General features: G+C 56.4%; 2 protein-coding genes across 5 annotated transcripts in view; both read left to right on the top strand.

Moving 5' to 3' along the window:
* Positions 1-1,265: 1,265 nt before the first annotated feature.
* KPTN (kaptin, actin binding protein) lies at positions 1,266-8,236 on the top strand (the record flags this gene model as incomplete). Of its 2 annotated transcripts, XM_080828503.1 has the most annotated exons (12): positions 1,266-1,606; positions 1,916-1,998; positions 2,108-2,192; positions 2,287-2,341; positions 3,338-3,413; positions 3,537-3,610; positions 3,962-4,071; positions 4,149-4,226; positions 4,920-4,995; positions 5,704-5,839; positions 5,933-6,115; positions 7,802-8,236. In XM_080828503.1, the coding sequence occupies 12 exons, from the start codon at positions 1,384-1,386 to the stop codon at positions 7,928-7,930; spliced, it is 1,308 nt and encodes a 435-aa protein (XP_080684629.1). In that variant the 3' UTR covers positions 7,931-8,236. The 2 variants fall into 2 exon arrangements, with proteins under 2 accessions (XP_080684629.1, XP_080684628.1); XM_080828502.1 differs by having other exon boundaries at positions 1,384-1,606; positions 3,338-3,610.
* Positions 8,237-10,143: 1,907 nt separating this feature from the next.
* The window catches only part of SLC8A2 (solute carrier family 8 member A2), a gene marked incomplete at both ends in the record, with an annotated part of 28,891 nt that continues 19,297 nt past the window's right edge, over positions 10,144-19,737 (top strand). For 2 of the 3 annotated variants that reach the window (XM_080828100.1, XM_080828099.1), the window contains one exon: positions 15,326-16,000. In XM_080828100.1, the coding sequence (XP_080684226.1) occupies positions 15,326-16,000 (675 nt within the window). Of the gene's footprint in view, positions 10,553-15,310; positions 16,001-19,737 lie in introns of those variants that run through there. The other variant, XM_080828101.1, reaches the window with a different exon arrangement.

The following is a 19,737-nucleotide window of genomic DNA, read 5'->3' as shown; positions in this document are numbered from 1 at the left end:
CCACACAGCCAGACCCTGCCCTCCAGGATTTGGTCACCAAATCCCAAAGTCGAGAAGGGACACAAATTCCCCTTCACCACCCTCCAGATCCCATGTGCCTTCGAGAAATTTCCCCTTATGTCTCTTACGTAACGTCCCTGGTGCTTGGCAAAGCGGTTGGCACAGAGTCTTTGGATTTCCAACACGTATTTACTGAATGCTTACTTTGTGTCCGGCCTTGTGGTCCAGGACTGGGGATCTGACTGTGACCAAGGGACATCTAGTCACTACCTTCATGGATCCGGCTGTCCTTGTTTACTGTGTGCATGCACGCGAGCTTTCTACCTTGTGTGTGTGTGTGTGTGTGTGTGTGTGTGTGACAGATCACTCAAGGTGGCCGAACAGTTGGCCAACTCATGTCTTCTGGAAATGATGTACAGATGTATACAGAGTCCTCAAACTCCTGATGCCCTTCTAGGTCCAAAAAAAAAAAAGCACATATATGAATCCCTGAAGACCCGAGAGTCAGAAACACCGGGTTAACACCCCAGTCTCCACCACTTTCGAGTCCTATCAGAGCCACAATTTCATCCTCTGTAAATTGGCATAATGAAGTCCTTTGCAAAGTTGGAAGGGTTCGTTGAGACTGATGCATAAAGGATGACCAGGCACACAGGAAGTGGTCAATAAATGCTGATTAAAATAATGCAGAGTAACCACAGCCGGGTGGCTGTCAGCATTCCGTGACAATCGAGGCCAACGTGCCGGCACCAAGTAGGTATTCAGTGAAGGAGGAGGTTATTTGCCGGGACAGCCAGCCAGATCCTTATTCGTTGAGTAGGAACCCATTTAACCACTTTAAATGGAACGTGATGAAGACAACAGACTGTGAACTATCTTGTTGGGATTCCACTACTGCTGCTTACCAGCTGTGCGATCGGACGCAGATTACCTCCGGAGCCTCGATTAACTTCGTAAAACGTAGTAACTGCCTTAGCCTGCTTCTGAGTTTGAAATAAATCAATAGATGGAAAGCGCTTAGAACACCCCCTGGTACGTACGGACGATACGGAGTTTTAGGATTACTACTCTACCTTCCACACTGCACAACGAGACCGCCCCCCAGTTCAGGCCACAATCTGCCAGCGGCAGCCCTCCTCCTCGAGTCTGAAAAGGAGCGGAGAGGAGCGCGCACGCGCGGTGGGGCAGTTTTATGAGAAGGAAGCCCGGGCGGCCCGGCGGGTGGCCATCTTGGTAAAGGGCAGCGACGGCAGCTTCTTGACGTCATCAGTCTGCGCGACGTGCGGGCACCGGGCGGTTCAGGTCGCTTTGGCAGCGGTGGGTAGGTGGGGAGGGTGGGCGGCGGCGCCGGGCGCTGTCGGGGGTGAGTGGTTGAGGGGCGTGATGGGGGAGGCGGCCGTGGCCGCAGGGCCGTGCCCGCTGCGCGAGGATAGCTTCACGCGCTTCTCGTCGCAGAGCAATGTGTACGGGCTGGCGGGCGGCGCGGGCGGGCGCGGGGAGCTGCTGGCCGCCACCCTTAAAGGCAAGGTACTGGGCTTCCGCTACCAAGACCTCCGACAGAAAATCCGGCCCGTGGCCAAGGAGCTGCAGTTCAACTACATTCCCGGTGCGTGGCGCCATGGGGTTGGGGGGGCCTCGAACTTGGTGTTGAGAAGGCTTCTGAGGCTCTGAGCTGGGTCACCGCGGTGAGAAAATGGGATCAGTGTGACTGAAAGGGATCAAGGCTGATAATCGGGAGGCATCTTGTCAATGGTTAGGGTTCAGGATTCAGGATACCACGGCTGTGATCAGGATTCACAGACACCGGGACATGATGGTAATTGCCATGGTCAGAGATTAGTGAGTCCTAGAGATCAGGGGTCACCATGATTGCGGATATAGGGTTCTGCCTGACGTGCACTTTGTCCCCTCCCAGTGGATGCAGAGATTGTCTCCATCGACACCTTCAACAAGTCACCCCCAAAGCGGGGCCTGGTGGTGGGGATCACGTTCATCAAGGTATCCAGGCCCCCTCCATCTACCCATTCCCTCCTTACAGTCCCTGTACCTCTGACCCAAATCCCTCTCACTGCCCCTGCTCTCCCCTGAGGCCAGTTTCCTACCCCAGGATTCAGGGGACAAGGGCAGCCCCTTCCTTAACATTTACTGCGACTACGAGCCTGGCTCTGAGTACAACCTTGACTCCATTGCACGTAAGTGTGGCTTCGAGGGAAGGAGGGATGGGGTAGATGGGAGGGGGGCACCTGTCGGGTGCCCGGTGCCCATCTGTGTGTGCTCCCCTTACAGAGAGCTGCCTGAACCTGGAGCTCCAGTTCACTCCTTTCCAGCTGTGCCATGCAGAGTATGTAAGCTGCAGGTGTTGTACAACAGAGAGAGAGAGAGTGTGTGTGTGTGTGTGTGTGCGCGTGCGCACACGCGTGTGCACACAGCAGAGGCTCCTGCCAACAATGCAACAAACCTGCCCATAGACAATCAGACTCCGGTTTTGCTTTTTAGAACATTGTGCTTTTAAAGTGGCTGTGGACCAGCCTCGGCCCCGAGCTAGCTAATCTGAGAGCTGATTGAGCACCTGTGTTCTGGACATCTAGAATCTTGGGTTCCGGTGTGCTAGATTTGGATCCTGCAAGATCCAGAGATACTGAGATTTCTAGAGTCACAAGCTCTGAGATCCCAAGATTTAAAAATTCTGCAGTTTGGTAATTCTGAGATTCTTAGTGATAAAGTCATTCTCCTATTTTGTATTCTCATATTTCAAGGAGACGGAATACAGACCACCTAGAATGTGAGGTTTCTAGAATCCCAAAGTGTGAAAATTCCACTTGAGCTCTGAGTTCCATTTTAGAACACCAGTGGTCTAGCACAGTGAGTAGCCAAGTTTTTCTGTTAAGGGCTAGATCCTGTCTGTTATAACTGCTCAAGTGTGCCACTACAGCAAGAAATTGATGTAGCTGTGTTTCAATAAAACTTTATTTACAGCAATAGGGGGTAAGTTGGATTTGGTCTGTAGGTCATAGTTTGCCAGCCTCTGGTCTAGCAGGTGAGAATTCTAGAAGCTGATGTTCTGGATTCTAGGATTTGGATGTTCTGCTCTTTTATGGTGGCAGTTTCTAGAAGTTCGAGTATTTCAAAGGAGGCGGAAAACAGAACTTCTGGAACACCGGAGTTCTAGATTAAAGAGGTTCTGGTATTCTAGAACACGAGAGCCCCATGTTCCGTGCCTGAATCCACAGCCAGAATGAGGGTTCTAGCAGGTGAGGGCTCTAGAAACAGAAGGTTTCTGCGATTCTGAGACCAGAAAGTTCTACCACACTGGGGCTCTAGATTTCTCTGCTTTCAGGGTCCAGGTCGGGAATCAGCTGGAGACAGTGTTTCTCTTGAGTGGGAATGACCCAGCCATTCATCTGTACAAGGAGGTGAGGCAGAGGGAGGCATGGTGGGCAGGGCCCTGCCCGGGTTGCCACGGGCCGGTGCTGGGTGTGAGGCTTGCCACTGACTCCCAGGTCGGGGGTTGGGGGGGTTGGTCTTGGTTCCCCCAGAACGAGGGGCTGCATCAGTTTGAAGAACAGCCCGTGGAAAACCTCTTCCCAGAGCTCACGAACCTGACCAGTAGGTAAGAGAGCCCCTGGAAAGCGAGGCCCATGGGGATGGGGGCAGGGAGCCTCCGAGAAATCAGGGACAGCAGGGACAGAGATGACCTCAGAGAAATTGGGCAGGGGAGGGAACTTCAGCAAACTCAGGCCACTTGGGAGAAGCTGATCAACGGTGGTGATCACAGAGAAAACACAAAACAGACTCAGGGAGGTCTGAGAAAGCGGGTGGTAGGGGTAACCGCACAGAAATCAGACTCCCCAGCGGGGTCCCAGGGCTACAGGAAGGGGGTGGATGCTCCTTGGGAGGCAGAACATGGGGCCAGGACCCAGTGATGCCCTCCGGCCATACTGTCCGCCCACCCGCCCACCAGCGTCCTCTGGCTTGACGTCCACAACCTCCCCGGCACATCCCGGCGACTCTCTGCCCTTGGCTGTCAGAGCGGTTATGTCCGAGTTGCCCACGTGGACCAGCGAAGCCAAGGTGATGGCTGGGATGGGGGCCGGGCAGGGGGCTAGGGGCTGGGGACAGGGCCCTGAGTCCCCCCCCTTCCCCCACAGAGGTCCTGCAGACATGGACGGTCCTGCAGGATGGCCCCATCTCCCGGGTGATCGTGTTCAGCCTCTCGGCCCCCGAGGGTGAGCTTCGGGCCTGCGGTGGGGGGCAACTCCACAGGCTCGGCCCCCCACACCCAGATTCATGCCCTTTTCCCAAAGTGTCCGACCCCTCGGCACCTCCCCCATCCCTCCCGAGCCCCCTCCCTCCCCTTCGTGCTCCGATTGTACTTCAGTGACTACCCCCCCCATCCCGCCCCACCGTGGTCTAATCGAGACCTAACCTGGTGTTGAACTTCTGCCTTTCCCTTGGTGGTCTAACCCACAACCTGCGGACTTCCTCTGTTCCTACACACCCCCCCCACCCCCCGGCCTCTTCACCTGTCTCTTGCTGCAGTCTAAGCCTGAGCTCTTCTCCCACCCCCATCCCCAACCCCGGGGACTCCGCGCTGCCCTCCTCCTCCTCCCCGGGCTCCCCTTTACCCACACCTGTTGCTCCGTTCCTCGTGCGGGGCCCTTCCTCCCTGGCAGCTCCCTTCACCTGACATTTGCAGGCCGCCTTCTACCCTCTGGGTTGGTCTTCACTCCTCTCCCTCCTGCTCTGGCCTCACACCTGCTCCTCTTCCTGGCGTCTCCCCTCCTTCGACCTCTCGTGATCTGACCTCAATGCATCCTTCCCTAGCACAGCTTCGGGTCTCCGCCCTCACACAGAGTGGGGGGGTGTAAGGAGCCTGGAGCCTGTCCCCTCAGTGCCCCCCATCCATGTCCCTTCTCCAGAGACTAAGGACCCCACACGGCAGGAAGAGTACAGCGTGCTTGTGGCCAGCATGTTGGAGCCGGCGGTGGTGTATAGGTGAGAGCTTGTTCCAGGTGGGGCGAGTCAAGGAGGTTGGGCCCTGGGGAGGGGAGCGTCAGCGTTTGGGTCTAGAACTGGTCGAGGCTATGTTGAGGCCTTGGGATGAGAACCAAAAAGCCCACTACCCCCAGACAAGTGTGTGGGCAAGAGCTTATGAGCCTACTCGGTGCATAAGAAAGCCTTGATTCAGAGGGTTGGCCAGTTTCTGGGGCGTACCTCTTCCCACCGTGGTGGGTTTCAAGTCAGCTGGCAAAATTTCTGAAAATGTCGCAGTCTGCTCTCAGGAGCCAGAGCCAGCCAGCTGTGGCTCGCCTGGTGGGCAGCACAGGTGTCCAAGTGGGGTCCGAGCCCCCGACGCCAGCCTCCCAGAGGCCTTGTGCATGTCCAGACTGGAGGCAAGGGTGTTGCCAGAAAGGGCAACAGGGTCCTCTGTGCAGGGGTGAGACGGCCCCGCCTCCAGGGGGCAGTGTGGGTGGGTGTCCCTTCTGGGCAACAGTGAACAGTCTGAGGGAACAATTTGGGTTCCCCTTGGTGGATGTGCAGACGTCCAGGTTGGAGACGAGGGGGTCTGGGTGTCGGGAGGAACAGCGTGGCCCAGACCCAGGAAGGGGAAGCACTGTGGGCCCCCAGCCCCGGCCTGCCGCCTAGAGGGGACGGGCACTGTGGTGTGACTTTGGTCTCCCTGCCTCATCCGGGGACCCTCAGGGACCTGCTGAGCCGGGGCCTCGAGGACCAGCTTCTTCTGCCCGGCAGTGACCAGTTTGACAGCGTCCTCTGTGGCTTGGTCACCGACGTGGATCTGGACGGGAGGCCTGAAGTCCTGGTGGCCACCTACGGGCAGGTGGGGCTGAGGGATGGGACCACCGCCGCATGTCCCCTCCCACTGCCCCGCATCCCCGTGTGACACTCGCACCCCCTCCCCAACCCCCTGCAGGAGCTGCTCTGTTACAAGTACTTCGGCCCGGAGTGCGGGCTGCCCCAGGCCGAGCACGGATTTCGCCTGCTGTGGCAACGGGGCTTCTCCAGCCCGCTGCTGGCCATGGCGCACGTGGACCTGACCGGGGATGGGCTGCAGGAGCTCGCCGTGGTCTCCCTGAAGGGCGTGCACATCCTGCAGGTAGCCGGGCTCCCCACCTTGGGTTCCCCTCGCTGAGCCCGACCTTGGGGTGGGGGTGGGGTGAGGGGTGGGGTGGGTCGGTGCCCCTGCTGTGTCAAGGGCGAGCTCTCTCCGGGAAACAGTGAAGGGGACGGGGAGACACCCCACTTGAGGAGGTGCATTCAGGGGCCCGACCCCTCGGGAGCTTGGCAAGCCTGAGCCCACCTTCAGCGAGGGGACCGTGGGCCGCCGCCCCCCCCCCCAGAGGAAGGAGTAACTGTTTCCAGGAGGTAGTTCCTGTTGGCCAAGGACAAGTCCCGAGAGACAGGGCAGATGGGGCAGCCAATCGGGAGGGGACCGTCCTGCCAAAGGGAATCGCCCGGGCAGCTGTCAGCCCCCAGCCACCCTCAGCCTCCCCACCTTCAGTCCTCGGCTCCTCGCCCTTTGTCTCTCTCCCTTTGCCCTCCCTGCAACCCCGACCCCCTTCCCTGTGACCTAACCTCGTCCTTCCTCTGCGGTCTAAGCTCTGCCCTCCACGGCAGGCGGGACTTACCCTGCCTGTAGTCCAGCCTCCAGCCCTCCCGCAACCAGTCTCCGGCTTTCCCCTGGCATCTAACTAACCTTGAACCTTCCCGCTTTGGTCTAACCCCTGAACCTCCTGTAGTGAGCCAGCCCTTGAGCCGCGGGGTCTGTCGTCCGGCAGGCCGTACTTAGACCCCCTCACTCCCACCGCATAGCAGCCCAACTGCCGTAACCCCCGCTGGGGTCTAGGACCCAACCGCTCCAGTGGTGCAGGGTCTAACCCTGACCCCCGCTGCAGCTCATCCAGTCTGACCTCTGACCTTTCCCGTGGCCGGCCGCCACCTCTCAGGCTGTGCTCTACCTTTGTTTCCTGGCGCGCTGATTGCCTTCTCCTTGCCTCTGGTCTACCTCTAAGGCCCTGTCTCTGGGGTCTAGCCTGGGTGCTTTCTCTCAGAGGTCGAGGGTACTGGCTCCTCTTCAGGCTTTGCCTGGGTCTTTTTCTACATTCTGTACCTCGATGGAATGGTCGAGGTTAGACCTCAGCAGAAAGGAGAAAGGCTGGACCCTAGTGGAGAGGTCTGAGGTTAGAGCCTAAACGGAAAGGACATAGGTTAGATCCCAGTGGAAGAGACTGGGGTCCAGCTGTGGGACAGAGGACTTCCCTTTACTGTGGCCGAACCATCCCCTCGACCCTCTGCCCTCATCCAAGCCACGTCACTGTAATCTCTTCTGGGCCTTCTATTAGGGTCTAGCCTGAGACCCTCCAACCAGGGTCTCACTCTGTCCCTCATGTGGTGTCACATTCTTCCCTTTTTCACTTTGCTGGTTTCCTCCTGTCCCTCATTAGCCTCCCCTTTGTCATCAAGGTCTCACCTTTGTCTCCCCCACTATGGTCTAAGCTCAGCCTCACTGCCGTACAAGGTGTGTCTCTCCCGTGTTTCGGTCGTTCCCTGTCCCTTCTGAGTTCAAACCTCACACCCGTACATTTTGGCCGAGGCTCTGTCCCTCCCACTGGAAATTCACCGAAGGCTGTCCTCCTGGGTCTAACCTTCACCCCCTCACAGAGACCCGTTCCCACCCCGCACGCTGGTCCACTCTCTGACCTCCCGCCGCCGAGCTCCCGTGTGGTCTGACCTGCGCCCCTCCTGCTCTTTCTCAGCACCGGCCCCCTCTTCTTCCCCACAGCACAGCCTGGTCCAGGCATCAGAGCTGGTCCTGACCCGGCTTCGGCATGAAGTGCAGCAGAGGAGACATCAGTCGCAGAGGCCTGGGGACAGGGCGGGTCCGGGGCCCACTGAGACCCCGGCCTCCTGAGCTCCCACCCGCTACCCTTCCCAGGCCCAGGGGCAGTCACTGGAGTAATCGCCTCTAGCCGTTCACAGTGGGGAAACCTCCTGAAGGAAGGGAGGGTCTCCCCAGGCCCCCCCAGGATGGTGGAACTGGGAGTCCGTGCTCTGACTCTGCGCCCTTGTGCCCTGCAGGCCCGGCTGGCGCACTCCTGTCTCTGTACCTCAGTGTTCCCGTTTGAAAAATGGGACAATCTCAGCCCCCCCCCCCGGCCCCGTTACCCCCATGGAGACTTGGTCAGCCTGTGATTATTTATATGTGCAGAGGAAGCAGACTTGAGTTGTCTTCATTCTTTTGTTCTGGCAAGTGTTTGACACCTGCCATGGGCCAGGCTCGGTGTTGGGTGCTGGATTCGCCCAGAAGAAATAGGAGAGAGGGGCACATGGGGAGAGAAAAATCCGAGGTTCAACCTAGAAGCGGGACTGAGGTGAGATCCTAGTGTAGACCTCAGAGGACAGAAATGAGGACCTGCCATAAAGACTGAAATGAAACCAACGTGGAAGAGATTACGGAAGCCAAAGAAAAGGACTGAGGTTAGACCCCCACGGGGGAATACAGAAATTAAGCCTCAGAGGAAGGATATAGGTGGGAAGGACTGTTGTGGGAAACTGTGGTTGAATTGCAGCAAAGGGTTTGAGGCTAGACCCCCCCCCCACTACCACCATGAATAATGCTGAGGTTGGACCCCCAACGAATTACTGTGGTTAGACTTTGTGCCAAGGGCCCAGGTCAGACCCCAGCAGAAAGCAACTGAGTTTAGATCCCAGTTGAGGCATGCTGAGGTGGAACCCAGGAGGGAAAGACCCCCCGGTGTGCCATGCGGAAAGGCCCAGGATTAGACCTGATTGGACTGGAAAAGACTGGAAAGCCCGGGGGATCCAGGGACCAGGGAGTCTGAGACAGGGCTGATTTCCCTGGCCCAAGGCTGGGAGGGCTTTAGAAATTGCTCCCTCCTGTGGCCCTGTCTAAGGCAAGGGAGAAGGAAGCAGAGGCCTGTATTTGCAGGACCAGTGGAGGGCAGGAATCAGAACTCTCACCCTCCCCCACAGGCCAGGAATAGCTTCTGGGGAAGGGGGGGGGGGTTGTTGGGGAAGAAATTCCTGAGCAGGATCCAGGCTGGTGGGGAGGGTGGGCTTTTTCATCTGTGGGACAGGGTTTGGGTGGGACTCCTCCTTCCCGGGGCAGAGGGGGCAGATCCCCCAGTCATCCTGGCCATCTGTCTACCTCCTACCAAGGAAGTCCACCCCATGGTCTGACCACCCACACTGACCATGAAGACCAAGCCACCAGGTGGGTTTTTAGGGAGGCAGGAGCCCACCAATCCTTGGCCACCCTTGTCAGCTCCCAGAACCCTGGGTCCAAGCGTGGGAAATTGCAGGGAGCTGAACCGCCTCCCTCTTGCTGGCAGCCTGCCCAAGGCTGTCCAGCCTGGACCGGCATTGGACACAGTGGCGGGGGGGTGGGGGCGCGGGGTCTCCTCCCTCCTGCCGTTGGCCTCAGCTGTGTCCCCTCCCATCCTGGGTGAGAGTGGGACTCCAGCGTGGGATTTCGGTGAGTTTAGTCAGTGATGGTGCGAGTCTGAAGCGTGTGTCCCCTTCAGGGCTCAGGATTGTGTGTTTTCAGGACTCGGCCCCTCGCCCGGCTGTTGGCAGTTCGATGCACCACTCGTCACTTGCTCCCTCATGTGGGACCATGCATGCCGTGGAGTGGTTAAGGGTGTGGAGCCCAAAGTTCCGCTTGGCCACTCTGTGCCTCGATTTCCCCATCTGTAAAATGAGGCTAATGACGTTATCTCACAGGGTTGTTTGGAGGGCTAGTTGTGTCAACACCTGTCAGTCACTTACCAAAAAAAAAAAAAATGTTTAACACCGCCTGGCACGTGGTAAGGGGGGTATGAATGGCAACTGTTGTTACTATTATTAATGGGTACCTTTGTGGTTGTTTCGGCCCCGCTGGGCGAGGTTCTGTCTGGAGGCACAGCATGTGAATTTGGATCTGACTCTGGTTAAACATTCTTGCCCTCCCCCTGGTTCTGTGCGCCTGTAACTATTTGTAGCTGTTCGTGCCTCTCTGGCCCTTGTATGGATCAGAGTCTGTGTGTGTTGGGGAGGAGGAGGGATGCCTCTGAATGACCCCCAACCCCTCCCAACACGCACACACCGAGCACCCTCCGTCGCTGTCCCCTGTCTGTGGTGCTGAACCTGAAGGGTGGGTGGGAAGCTCCGGCTCCCCCCAGCCTCCTCTCTCCAGGCCCCTCCCCAAGCCTCCCCCGCCCCGCGGCAGCCTCCCCTCTCCCCGCCCCCTCCTCCTCCCCTCGGTCTATGGCTCCTCCTCCTCCTCCCTCCCAGCACTCTTCCCCCGTCCCTCCTCCTCCCTCTCTCCCGACTCCCCCTCCCCCGTGTCTCTCCCCCCTCTTCCTCTCCTCCCTCTATCCCCTCTCCCTCCCCTCCTCCCTGGCTCTCCCTCTCAGTCTCCAGCTTCTCTCTCTCTCAATCTCTCTCTCTCTCTCTCTCTCTCTCTCTGTCGGGCGGAGTCGCCCACCACTGCCAGCCCAGTGCTAGGGGGACCTGCTCCGGGCGGCAGCTGCAGGTAAGAGACCCTCGTTGGGGAGGAGGGGCGGTGTGGGAGAAGGATGGTGTTGCCTGGGCGGGCTGGTGGAGGGGGACATTTCAGGAGCCAGGAGCGGCTTTTCCCTGAGCTCGTTTATGGAGGTTGGGGGGGGGCTGCATATCCCGGGTGGGGATACCAGGTCCCTTCCGTGGGTTGGGGGCGCCACCAGCAGCCAACATCCTCAGCTCCTCCTGTGTTCTAGGGAGCATGGCCGGCTGGGAAGAGGGTGCCTCCTGGGCACTGAGAGGGCACTGAGGCACCGTCTGGGGCAGTCCCCCTTTGCCTTCTCTCCCTCTACCCCCGCCTTCCTACGTCTGGGTCTCGTCTTTCTGTCTTTCCACATCTCTTGGGGGTCCTGTCCTGCAGAGTCTGGCTGCCTCTCTGAGTCCCTTTGCCTGTGTCCCTGTCTCTCAGTCCCTCACTCTCTCGTCTGTCCCTCTGGTTCCCTCTGTGCCTGGGTCTGTTCTGTGTCTTTTCGGGGTTCTGTCTGTGAGTCCCTGGTTTCTTTCTGCCTTCCTCTTTCGCCATCTGTGTGTGTTGTGTCCCTGTGTCTCTCTCCCGTCTCTCCTCTCCTGTGTCTATCTCTTCTGTCTCTGTGGGTGTCTCCCTCTCTCTTCCCTGGCCCTCTCCCTCCTTCTCTCCATCTCCGTCTGTAGGTATGAGGTCTCTGTTTCTCTGTCTCTGTCTTCCCTGGTAGCTGGTTAACTCTCCTCCCACACACCTTTGTCCCCGCCTCTGGCAAGGGGGAGACCTGGAGGAAGAAGACTCCCCCTCCCGCAGAGTGGGCTCCCCCAGAAGGTGCGGAGTCCCCCGAAGTCCTCTCCCTTCTTCAGCCGAGCTCCCGCCCATCCTCCTGGCTGGTTTGTGCCCCATCCCCTCCCTGAGGACAGAGCTCCTCTCCTCTCCCCTGCCTTGTATCTGGCATCCGGAGGCCAGTCCTTCTTGCAATCTACCCTCTACCCTTTGTGGTGGAGACTGCACCAGTCCTCCCATCTTGCCTTCCCATTCCTCCTTGTAGAGACTAGACCGGTCCTTCCTACAGTCTGACTGCTACGCCTCTCACCCTTTGTCCATTGCTTGCTTCACTCATCTGTTCCTTGGACGATTACTGAGCACCTTGCCTACTCCAGGCACAGCACTAGGCACCGGGGTGGGTCAGGCCAATCCTTTCTGCAGCCTTACTTCCATCCCTCTCGTGGCGTGCCAGCCTCAGACCTCTCAGTGGGGGTGGCTCTCCAAAGCTACTCAACCATCCCCTGGGGGCTCCAAGAGGGCCCCTCTGAGTCTGGAGGTCCCTGGCCAGTACATCTTCTTTCCTGGAGGAAGGGGACCCCAGAGAAGCTGGGTGAGAGTTAGTGACCAGGGGAAAGGGGAGAGAGCCTACCCTGTAGCCCTGGCTGGGATGGGGTGAGGTCCTCAAGTATCCTTGTGGGACCCAGCTGGGTTCGGAAGATCACCAGCCTAGGAGTCCTATGCCTTGCGTTTCCATCCTCTCCTGCCTCTGCCCCTGATTTGAAGCTGCTTCACCTGGCCAAGCTTTTTCCCGCTCTGGACCTCAGTTTACCCATCAGGGTGTCATGGCCCTGAGCACTGAGACTATGTGTGACACCCCCACCCCCACCCCAGGCCGGGACGTGGTGTGGTGCTGGGAGAGCCTGGCTCACCACCGGAGCAATAAGTGGGTGTGTTTAGAAGCCTGCGTCCCCACCTCGAAATCCCTCCAAGGGGTGGCGGGCAACACTTGCTCCCACCAGAGCACAACCAGGAACCGCCACCTCCCTTGCCAAGGTGAAGGAGAGGAGGGAGAGAGGAGGTCCCACCTGCCATGCCAGACTAGCCCCCCCCCACTTACGCCTACAGTCCCACTCTAGGCAGAAGGTCTCCAAGACCCCCGAGAGACATGTGAGGCAGACCTGGGGTGCTCGCCAATGACCCAGCTGGCTGCCTGCCCACAAGGGTGGGGAGAAAGGGAGAGATACCACCATCGGCCCTCCTACCCTGGCCTCAACCTGATCCTTTTGCCCCTGGGTTCTAAACTCAGATTAGGTTTCAGGGCTGCTGGCGGACGGACGGAGAGAGGCAGAGGCGGGTGCGTCTGGCAGAGGAAGCCCAGCTGTCCCCCGGCAACAGGACTCAGAGCTCTTGGTTCTTCATTTCACAAATATTTATCTCGCGCTTTCTCTGTCTGACCCCTCCTCCCCTAAGGCCTCAGTGAGAGAAAACCAGGTTTTGCAGGAAAAGGGACTGAGACAGGCTTCTTTGCCCAGCCCCTGAGCAAGGAGGGCAGGTGTGAGGACACCCTTTGCCAGACTCTGGTCTCCCTGGAGGACCTCACCGGGAGGGGACGGGTGGTTGGACTTGAGGGGGCACTTTCCCGGCCAGGGCCCTCCCGTGATAGAGGGAGTTCGAGGCTCGAGATGAATCCTTGACTCCCAGGTGGCCCTCCTCACTCCTGAAAGCCAGGGAGAAGGGAGGGAGAAGAGAGTGAGTCTTTGCTTTGGATCCTGGTGGGTTTGTAATTATGCCTAAGTTGTTGCTAATTAGGGGGCTGCTAATTGGATGTATCATTAGGGGCCTTGCTGAGGGGGCTAATTGTGTGGTGGCCCTTTAAGAATCCCCCTCGCCCCGCCCACACACACACACACACACACACACACACACACACTCCTCAGGGAAGTTCTGCCAACATTCTGCCTCCCTCCCCCAGGAGCCAGCTCCCTGCCCGTGAGTACGTGGGCGTGTTTTGGGGGCAGGCTGTGGGTTAGACTCAGAGAAGAACTTTCAGACAGAAATGCAAGGTACCCGGAGGCACTGGCCAAGACAGGATCAGGGAGTTGCGGGCTCAGAGGACCCGTCTTTCCTTTCTCAGTCATCCCCCCCACCACTTTTTTTTTAATAGGCTACTGGGTTACCAAGGCAGTGCAAGAGTGGGGCAGAGGAACTGGGAGTTCGGGCCACTCTTGGAGAGAGAAATGGAACCAGAGTTGGTGCTGGGGGCTTTGAATGAGCTTTTGACCTCTGAGCCTTGGCCCTCTCCACTGAGGAACCAGCTAGGGACACCCCAAAGTGGGGTGGTGTCATTTTTTTTTTAAGATTTTATTTATTTATTTGACAGACAGAGATCACAAGTAGACAGAGAGGCAGGCAGAGAGAGAGAGGAAGGGAAGCAGGCTCCCTGCTGAGCAGAGAGCCCGATGCGGGGCTCGATCCCAGGACCCTGGGATCATGACCTGAGCTGAAGGCAGAGGCTTTAACCCACTGAGCCACCCAGGCGCCCGGGTGGTGTCATTTTTAATCGAGAGCTCAGGAAGGTGATGTCTGAGTGGAGAACCGGAGAGGAGAGGGTGAATATGTGGGGAAGAGCGTCCCAGGAAGGGGAAATAGCAGGTGCAAAGGCCCGGAGGCGAGAACTTGTCTAGTATGTGAGGAGCCTTGAGGTGGCAGGGGCCAAGCAAGCAAGGAGACAGGGGGAGATGAAGCCGGAGAGGGAATAAGGGGGGGCAGATCCTTCGAGACCTCATGAGCCAGGGCGAGGACTGTGGTACTCTAGCTGAGACTGAGTTGGGAGCCATGGAGGGTTCTGAGCAGAGGGAGGAGGTGAACTGACTTGCGTTTTTTTGTTTTTTTTTTTAAGATTTCATTTATTTATTTGAGAGAGGGAGAGCATGAACTGGGGAGAAGGGCAGAGGGAGAGGGAGAAGCAGACTCTACTGAGCTCAGAGCCCCACATGGGGCTCGAACCCAGGACCCTAAGATCGTGACCTGAGCCAAAGGCAGATGCCCAACAAACTGAGCCACCCCAGGCACCCTCTAGTTTGCATTTTTAAAGGGAACTGAGGCAAGACACAGAGATAGCCACTCAGAGCCAGGATCGGAGGCTGGAGGAGAAGTATTGAAACCGTAGAGACCCCACAACCCACCAATGAGACCAAAAGCCCAACACAGGGCCTCATGTCACAGCTGCTGGAGACCCGGGCCCCTCACAGAGACCTGGGGGCTCCTGGAGAGAGACACCTGTCACCGTTGCAGGGAACGATGTGAGTGCGAGACCCTCCAGCAGCCCCTCCCCAGCCCCTCTCAGACAGACAGACAGACAGACATCCCACTCTGGGCAGGAGCCCTCTGGGGGCCAAGTCGGAAACCATGAGACTTACCTCATGAATTGAGGGCCTCCAGCCCCTCGCCTCACCCACTAAATTATTCACTCTGTGTTCCCTGGGGCCTGGCTTCATTCCTCCCTTGTCTGTGGGATTCATCTGTGTGGCTGGGCAGGCCAGAAGCCTGTTCCCTTTCCAGGGCCCTATAACATTCCTCGGTGTGAGTGCTCCGTGCTGGGCTTCTCCATTTACTGCTGAGAGGCATCTGGGTTGTTTCAAGACGGGAGCTGTTAAGACATTCTCGGATGTGTCTTTTGGCAGACACATGACCTAGGGCTCCCGGGTGCGTATGTACCTGGGAGTGGGAACGGCTGAGTCCTAGGACACGGCATATTCAGCTGTAGTTCCCCAAAGTGGAGAGACCAGCGTACACTCCACCAGCAGCGTGTGACGCTCCTCTGTCTTTATCTTTCTCCCCTGGTCTCTCTCTGGCCCTCTCTGTCTCTCTGCATCTCCCTCTGTCCCCATCCTCCCTCTGTCAGCCCTCTGCTTGTCCCCTATGCCCGACTCCAACAAGGCTCCCATGCAAATGGGAGGGGTCCATGCCCCTCACCCACATTCTTCCTCCCCCCCCCCACAGGACCCAACACCCTCCATGGCTCCCCTGGCCTTGGTGGGGTTTGCACTCCTCCTGGGGACAACCCCCTGCTCGGCAGCAGCCACCCCAACCCCCTCACTGCCGCCTCCCCCGGCCAATGACAGTGACGCCAGCACAGGGGGCTGCCAGGGCTCCAACCGCTGCCAGCCAGGGGTCCTGCTGCCTGTTTGGGAGCCTGATGACCCGTCCCTGGGGGACAAGGCAGCACGAGCTGTGGTCTACTTCGTGGCCATGGTTTACATGTTCCTGGGCGTGTCCATCATCGCCGACCGCTTCATGGCATCCATCGAGGTCATCACGTCAAAGGAGAAGGAGATCACCATCACCAAGGCCAATGGTGAGACCAGCGTGGGCACCGTCCGCATCTGGAACGAGACGGTGTCCAACCTCACACTCATGGCCCTGGGCTCCTCAGCCCCTGAGATCCTGCTGTCCGTCATTGAGGTCTGCGGCCACAACTTCCAGGCGGGCGAGCTGGGCCCGGGCACCATTGTGGGCAGTGCTGCCTTCAACATGTTTGTGGTCATTGCCGTGTGCATCTATGTCATCCCAGCCGGTGAAAGCCGCAAGATCAAGCACTTGAGAGTCTTCTTTGTCACTGCCTCTTGGAGTATTTTCGCCTACGTCTGGCTTTATCTCATCCTGGCTGTCTTTTCCCCGGGTGTGGTCCAGGTGAGCAAGGACCCATGGACACCTCCTTGGTGCATGTAGGTCTACAAAATCCAGAGGGGTGGCCCCCTGGGCTTGGAGACCTGATTCATGTATTTGCAGAAATGCGTGCTCTTATCTGGGAGAGCCTCCCGGTATGGTTGTGCAGGTTGTACACTGCATGAGGGCATTGGGGTATTGAAGGCAAGTTGGGGCTGGAGTCCATCAAGTATGCCCAAGCCATGTCTGGATGACTCTGCAGGCCCTGGAAAGGGCTCATCCACCCAGAGGGGGGTGACATTTTACACTATACCCATTTGGAAGGGACCCCTTTAGCTCTCACTTTGGTGCCATATGTGTTAACAGAGTCCTTGTGATCTGTGTAATGCATACCGCACCCACTTCATGGTCTAGCCAGGTATTTGCCAGGTAGGTTCACATGTTTTCTTACCCTCCCTGTCTTTTGCATAATTTATTCCTGTCTTTATAATAAAACCACCTTCATTTGCATAATTCATGCCACAGTTGCATAATCCAGCCTTGTATTTTCTGACAGTGCTAATCAACTTGGGTAACTTGGTACAATTTGCATAATGTATACATGGGCCTGCATAGACGTAGGCCCACATCTGTGTAATCTAGCTCTGTATTGGCCAGATATGCAATTGTGATTTGCATAATTCATTCATTATTCATAATTGATTGCTGATGGTAGGATAATTTATGCCACATCACTGTAATTTATATGCAATCCAATCCAACGTAGGTATAAACCCAGTTCACTGCAAAGGCCACTTTCCATAATTTATTCCAACAAAATTTAGCCCCACTGCTCCATAATTTACACCCACATTCCCATAATCATTTGCCTCTCGTTTGTCCAGTGTCTTAACCACATTCTGCTTAGTCTTCCTTTAAAACATGTGCCTAATTCATTTCCCACAACCCCAGGACTGCCATCTACGTTTGCATAATTTATTTATGGGCCTGGCCTAATTCATTCACACACATGCATAATTTATTTGAGGCTACCCAGAATTCCTTCACACATGTGTATAATCTCTCTGCGCAAATCTATCCGGTTCTGCCGATTCTAGTCTCTTTCCAGGAAGCAGCTGAAGTTAGAAGTATAAAAATTCTTTGCAGGTGATGTAAAAGCAGAGGGAGGGACCAGAAACCACAGGTGAGCTAAGGGGGAGATGGTAGCACCAGGAGACAGGGATGAGAGAGGGAGAGAGACGTTTACTGCAGCTGACTAATGACTAGAATGCCGAGTCTCCTGGCAGCCGCGGTGAAAAGTACAGAAGGTTGCATCACATGGTTTTTGTGCACTTATAGAAAGGATGGCATACTGGCTTGGGTTTTCAAAATGGTCTTTGATGACAAGTGGACAGGGATGGGGTGGAGGAGAGAGCTTCCCCCTGAGGAGGAGCCAGGCTCCGACTCAGAAAACAGGCTTGAAAATGTCACAGCTCTGGGTGGAGAAGTCACCATGGGGGACCCCTTTGGGAGTAACGTGGAGGCCAGGCTTATGGGACATTTTCATGAAATAATGGAAGGAACTGGCATGAGATCAAGATGGTGCCACTTCCTCCTCAACATAGAGAACTGGAGCAGCAAGATGGGTCTGGCTCTGAGTTTTCTCCCCAAGTGCTGTGTGACCTCAGGCAAAGCCCATACCCTCTCTGGGCCTCAGTTTTCATATCTGAACCGTGGAAGGGGTTAGACCGGATCCTTGGTTCTTGACCCTTCATACCCAGTGCTCCCTTTTTCTAGCAAATGCTTTGTTACCCTTTAATTGGACATGAAATTCTTAGATGAGAGAAGACAGGCCTTCTCCCCCAGTAGCCAAGTGCGTGGACCCTGGACCCAGACACGCTGGGTTCAAACTCCACTTCTGCTTCTCCCCAGCTGTTCCTTGGGCAAGTTCCTCACCTTGTCTGTGCCTCAGTTTCCTCAGCTGTCACCTGGGCATCAGCATAGCCCTGACTCCAGAGGGTGGTGTGGGGATCAAACAAATTACACATGGAAGGGCTCAGAACAGCAAGCCTAGGACAGAGTAAATGTGAGTGATTCCGCCCATTAATGAACTTGCCTGTGCTGCTGGCTTTCCGAAAGTCTGTATAATGGCCAAACTGATATAAAGGAAAGCGATGTCTGATGGAGCCATGTGCATTTCCACATGGAAATGCTTCAGCACAGCTACGTTAAAAGTCATGGTGTGGGTACCAGATGCCAGCACCTACTTTTACCGAATAAGTTTGGGTTTAAGAGAAAGAAAAAGATCAGGAAACGTTCCATGCAAGGAGCTGAGCAGAGGAGTGGGTAGCCACAAGATTAAAAATAAGCGCATTCAGCATATATTAGAGCATCGGGGAAATACTTCATATACGTGTAACAGAGCTGCGTTCTAGACTCCAATTATTAGAAGCAGGTTTTTTCGCCACTGCGCATGTCCAGCGGGAGGTTCTGAGGTCAGGCAGGACGTAGGACAGGTGTGTATTGTGTGGGCCTGCCCCATGAGTCGCTGGGCCAGATCTCCCGCCCCAATCATGGTGGCAGTCCACAAAGGACCCCACATTGGAGATGCCCCCTCTTGGGGGTGTTCCTGTCCACTGAAGTTGTCTCACTTCCCTCCCAGGGTGGGCAAGTCCATATGCCCATTCGCAGTAGGTGCCCTGGAAGGAAGATATGAGTCTCCTAGATTCGCCTTTTATTTACCTGCGGGGGGTGGGGGTGGGGGTTGGGGCGCAGGGAAGCAAATCTTAGGGGTTGGAAGCTGTCTGGGAGAATCCTGTTGCGATATACACAGTGACCAGTGCAATGAACACAAGGCCAGAGTTCATTTTACAGCTTGTGTAGAAAATTCAGCTTCTTTTCACAGACCTGCCTGGTGGCCTTGTGAGGCTCTGTTTCCAAGTCCTGCCCTTCTCTCTGAGCAATCAGTAAACACAGCGACAAGGTGTGTGGGCATTGGATCAGAAATGATATTTTCCCTTTTAAGGCCATTTTAAAGACACCTCTGGGGGCCCTCTGATGGTAGATAACCTTTAATGGTTTCTTCCTTATCTTTAATGAGAAATGTAACTACTTGCAGACTGAGTCCCGGACCTCAGTGAGTGCTAGTATAATAATGGTAATGTTAATTTCACATTTTGAGTCTTTTCTACGTGTCAGGAGCTGACAGTGCTAAGTGTTAGGGGTACATAAGCTCATTCAGTCTTGGGGACGCCCCCACCTTACAGGCAAGAGGCTGAGCCAGACCTCCCTCTTCTAGAACCAGGATCTGGACTCAGCCTTGCCTTGTTTCTCTGGGGAGGTAGCATATAAACATGGAAACTCGCTGTATGAGGCTGTAAGGGGAGCCAACTTTTGCTTCTTTTAGAGTCAAAGTCCCGTCCCTAAGGGCCAGATTCTAAGGAGAGTCTGGCAAAGGCTGTAGTCACTGGTCCAGCGAGGAGGGCGGGAAAGGAGAGGGGAGAGGGAATCAGGGAGCTTTAGTAGGAGGTGGAGTGGAGAGCAGGCCCTGGGTGATGGGTGGGGTTTGGACACGTCAGGGGCATCCCAGGTGAGGAGGGGTGGAGGGAAAGTGGAGCAGGGAGAAAAAGATGGAAGGAAAGAGAGGCAGGAAGGGACACAGGCTCTGCCCCTTGAGGGGAGCTGAGTTCCCAGCACTGGGGCAGGTGGGCGTGGTTCTCAACGTGATAAAAGGCGGATGGATGGATGGATGGGTGGATGGATGGATGGATGGATGGATGGAT

The sequence above is a fragment of the Martes martes genome, assembly GCF_963455335.1.
Source record: "Martes martes genome assembly, chromosome: 17".
Taxonomy (NCBI): domain Eukaryota; kingdom Metazoa; phylum Chordata; class Mammalia; order Carnivora; family Mustelidae; genus Martes; species Martes martes.
This window is presented reverse-complemented; position numbering and strand designations above follow the sequence as displayed.